This window comes from Bos taurus, chromosome 3 (assembly GCF_002263795.3).
Source record: "Bos taurus isolate L1 Dominette 01449 registration number 42190680 breed Hereford chromosome 3, ARS-UCD2.0, whole genome shotgun sequence".
Taxonomy (NCBI): Eukaryota; Metazoa; Chordata; class Mammalia; order Artiodactyla; family Bovidae; genus Bos; species Bos taurus.
The window spans coordinates 23,426,135-23,430,196 of NC_037330.1; the positions used below are offsets into that span (position 1 = coordinate 23,426,135).

Sequence of the window (4,062 nt, forward strand, 5' to 3'; positions counted from 1 at the left end):
GGCTGTGTTCTGGTGCTTCTCACATACAGGAGAATGGCACCTTAAAAATCTCCATTTCCTGAGAAGAGCTTGTCATATTCTCCATAGGTGAAGTCTACTTGTTTTGGTGTTTCTGCTTCACTGAATGTCTGGACCACAATACAGAAGCCAGAAATGTGAATATTCTTTTTAATTCTTGCTTCTTTCATGTTGGGAGAAGCCATTCAATCATATATGTCCACAGGGTCCACTTCTGTCCATCCCCAGAGAGACAGCAGAGGTAACTGATAAAGACTACAGGTTGTGAGGGAGGGGTGACTGCCTACGTGTGTGTGGCATTTGTGCCACCTAACACCACCACATGAACAAAAGTAGAGTTTCATTTCTCTCAAGTGTGGAGTATCCATGACAATAACTTCTGCAAACTAGACTTCTTTGTGATGAGTTAAGGAGCTGATTCAGGCAAAGAGCTGAGAACAGTGGCTGATACACGGTAAACTTTCCATAAATAACTATGTATTTTATGGGCCTGCAGTGCATTTCTGGTCCACAAATAACATTGCTTGCCTGGATTGTTACCCAGATGCAAGCCTGTCCTACTTTTTAACGTTTTCCTGTAATCCAACTGGAATTGATTTTAGTCTCCTTGGATTCTCCTAGTATTTGACTGTTCCTAGACTGTCCATCCAAATAGCACACCCACACCAAAAATCATGCTGATCTCTAGCACCCTAAGGACACACAGCAGAGAGAACCAATCGGCAAAATGAACTTAGAAACGTCCGCTTGCCCGAAGCCAGGTAGGGGGTGGGGACATGAGTCAGCTCTGATTTTCTCATTCTCTGGTGGTCCTCTGGCTGACTCCAGGAATCCTCTTTGCTGTAAGAGACTCCCCGTGAACACTGAAAATGGTGTAACGGTGAGGTGGGCACAGCACCTGTGAAACAGCCGAATCAGCCCATGGAAAAATCAGGTGTGTCCTGAGGCCAATAGAAACAAAGAAATAGCCCAAGATACACTGAGCCTTTGTCAAGTTCTCTGTTCTTACTCTTTAGTCCTTTTCCCTTTCTCAAGCTGCTCTCTGCTTTCTCCCACCAGCCTGCAAGCAGCCTCGCTTTTCATTTTTTTCTCGCGCACCTTCCTTGGATTCTTCCACGTGCGCTCAACGGCACCGCTCAGAGAACGAACTAGATGCGTTGGGCGGGGCGTGCAGCTGCAGGGGAAATCAGTAGCCTCAGCCTGACCCAGCCTGGCCCAGGGCTGCGCTCCCAAGCACCGCACCAGCGAGCTTTGCACGCACTGCTCCCAGCGCCTCTAGCGGAGGTCCCTGGAAGGCTGACTCTCAAGGCCACAGTGGCAGGGACTGAGTCAGTGGGGAACAGGCTGTGCCATGAGGTCAGTGAGGACCTGCCTCTCCCCAGGCCGGTCGCTAGTCCTGGCGGTGCTCCTGGTTGACTCTCTTGGCAAGGATTTACATTTTCACCCTGAGTGGGGCTTTGACTCCTATGAAATCACCATTCCCAAGAAGCTGAGCTTCCGTGGAGGGGAGCAGAGAGCGGCCAGGCACGTGTCCTACCTCCTGAAGGTAAAAGGCAGGAACCGTGTTGTTCATCTGTGGCCCAAGAGGTTTCTGTTGCCTCGGAATTTGCAGGTTTTCTCCTTCACAGAACAGGGGAGACTCTTGGAAGAGCACCCTTATATACCCAGCGACTGCAACTATATGGGCTTGGTTGAAGGAAATCCGGATTCTCAAGCTACGATAAGTACATGCATGGGAGGTCTCCGGGGCATCCTGAAAATTGATGCCAATCATTACCAAATCGAGCCCCGCAAGGCTTCTTCCCAGTTTGAGCACGTGGTATATCTCATGAAGAAAGAGGAGGAATTTCCTAATCAGATCTGTGGCATAACTGATGATAAAACAATAGAGCAGATGGCCCAGCATGAGAACATGGCTAGGACACCGGACTTCACTGACTTATATCCACATCAAATGTACATGGAAATAGCACTGGTCTTTGATAACAGTAGGTATTTATTTTCAAACTCCAACCTTACTCAAGTCATAAATGATGCCATTCTTCTGACTTCTATTATGGACTCTTACTTCCAAGATATCCGTCTAAGAATACATCTGTTTAGTGTTGAAGTATGGACAGATAAGGACAGAATTAGAGTTAATTTTACAAAGATAGAGCAAGTTTTAAGCCAGTTTTTGGTATACCGAACAAGTGTACTAAATACTCGGGTTCCAGTAGATTGGGTACACCTATATCTTAAAAGAACTTTTTCAGATTTACTTGCACAGTCCGGGGGACATGCATGTAGTCGGTTTTATGCTGGATCTGTAAGTGTTTTTCCAGATGTAAATATCCTTGCACCCGCCACTTGGTCCACTCATGTACTGGGACACAGTGTGGGAATGCTACATGATGAAGCATACTGCCAGTGTAAGGGAAGGTACAGCTGCATCATGGGTACTGGGCGATATGGGTTTAGTAATTGTAGTTATGCCGATTATTTTGCACACATATATAGAGCTTCAAGTGCAAGGTGTCTAACTAATCTCCCAGGCCTAGGCTACGTGGTTAAGAGATGTGGAAACAAAATTGTGGAAGAGAATGAGGAATGTGATTGTGGTTCGACAGAGGAGTGTGAAGAAGACGGGTGTTGTCAACCAGATTGTAAATTCAAAGAAGGAGCCAACTGTAGCACTGGACTTTGCTGTCATAAATGTCAGTTTCGTCCATCTGGATACATGTGTCGGGTGGAAGAAAATGAATGTGACCTTGCAGAGTACTGCAATGGGACCTCAGCTTTCTGTCCAAGTGATACTTATAAGCAGGATGGAACCCCTTGCAAGTATGAAGCCCATTGTTTCAAACAGAGTTGTCAATCCAGGTATATGCAGTGCCAAAAAATTTTTGGACTTGATGCCAAGGATGCTCCTCATCAGTGCTATGATGCAGTTAATGTAATAGGTGACCAATATGGGAACTGTGGGATTTCAGGACTTCGTGAATTTAGAAAGTGTACCAAGCAAAATTCAATATGTGGCAGGCTACAGTGCATAAATGTCGAAACCCTCCCTGATATGCCAGATCACACCATCCTAATATCCACTCATCTGCATAAAGAAAATCTCATGTGCTGGGGCATTGGCTATCATCTAGCCATGGTACCTATGGGGTTACCTGACCTGGGTGTGATAAATGATGGTACCTCCTGTGGTAAGGAGCGGGTATGTTTTAATAGATACTGTGTGAATAGCTCAGTCCTGAAATTTGACTGTTTCCCTGAGAAGTGCAACCGCCGAGGAGTTTGCAACAATAACAAAAACTGCCACTGCATGTATGGCTGGGCCCCTCCGCTCTGTGAGGAGGTAGGATATGGAGGAAGCATCGACAGTGGGCCTCCAGGGCCCCTAAGGAAGGAGGTGTCTGCCTCCCTTCAGGTTGTGATTCTTATATTTATGCGCCTTTTTTTCTTAATTATCTCAGTGATTGTTGTGTTTTACAGGAAAATCATAGAAAGCTTATGAATCTAAAAAGAAACATCACTAATTAATGCTGGAGCAGAAGAATTCAAGACAAAAACATGTCAAGAAACAAAAAAAGTAATCAGGCAATCCACAGTCACTATTTATTACACAGGGTCATAAATTGAACAAGCTTCTCCTTTATCCATATAGTTCTTCCTTCTTCCTACTATTCCTTAACCTAATTCTCTTTGAGGTTTTGATCAGCAAATAAAAGGTATTCTTAGTTTGGAAACAAATCAGTGCATTTTACTTTCTTAGCTTTCTCGATTTTGTTCAAGTTTTGAATATCCTGAAAAGAACACCCTAGTGGCTTTCTGAATACTAGTATTGTGAGTTTTATAGAATTACAGTGGATTTCAAGGCAGAGTCCTGTGTCTGTTTTCAGCAAAGTCATAGTCTCCCTTTCCCTCTGACTCCCTCAGGATCGTCAGTGACATCATCTGTGTCTGTGCTCTATGCTGATCTATAATGGTGGCTACCACATTTTATTAATATATAGAAAGCCATAGTTTAAAAGGCTCAGACGGTAAGGAATCTGCCTG

General features: G+C 44.8%; 1 protein-coding gene across 1 annotated transcript; it reads left to right on the plus strand.

Annotated features, from left to right (window-relative positions):
* Nucleotides 1-287: 287 nt before the first annotated feature.
* Nucleotides 288-3,862, plus strand: LOC531521 (disintegrin and metalloproteinase domain-containing protein 30). Its single transcript, XM_002686116.6, has one exon. It carries the CDS (start codon nucleotides 1,370-1,372, stop codon nucleotides 3,518-3,520), a length of 2,151 nt encoding a protein of 716 aa, XP_002686162.1. The 5' UTR covers nucleotides 288-1,369; the 3' UTR covers nucleotides 3,521-3,862.
* The last annotated feature ends 200 nt before the right edge of the window (nucleotides 3,863-4,062 follow it).

What these genes read in the sequence shown, in the direction of transcription:
- LOC531521 (XM_002686116.6), top strand. Translation starts at nt 1,370, where the DNA reads ATGAGGTCAGTGAGGACCTGCCTCTCCCCAGGCCGGTCGCTAGTCCTG.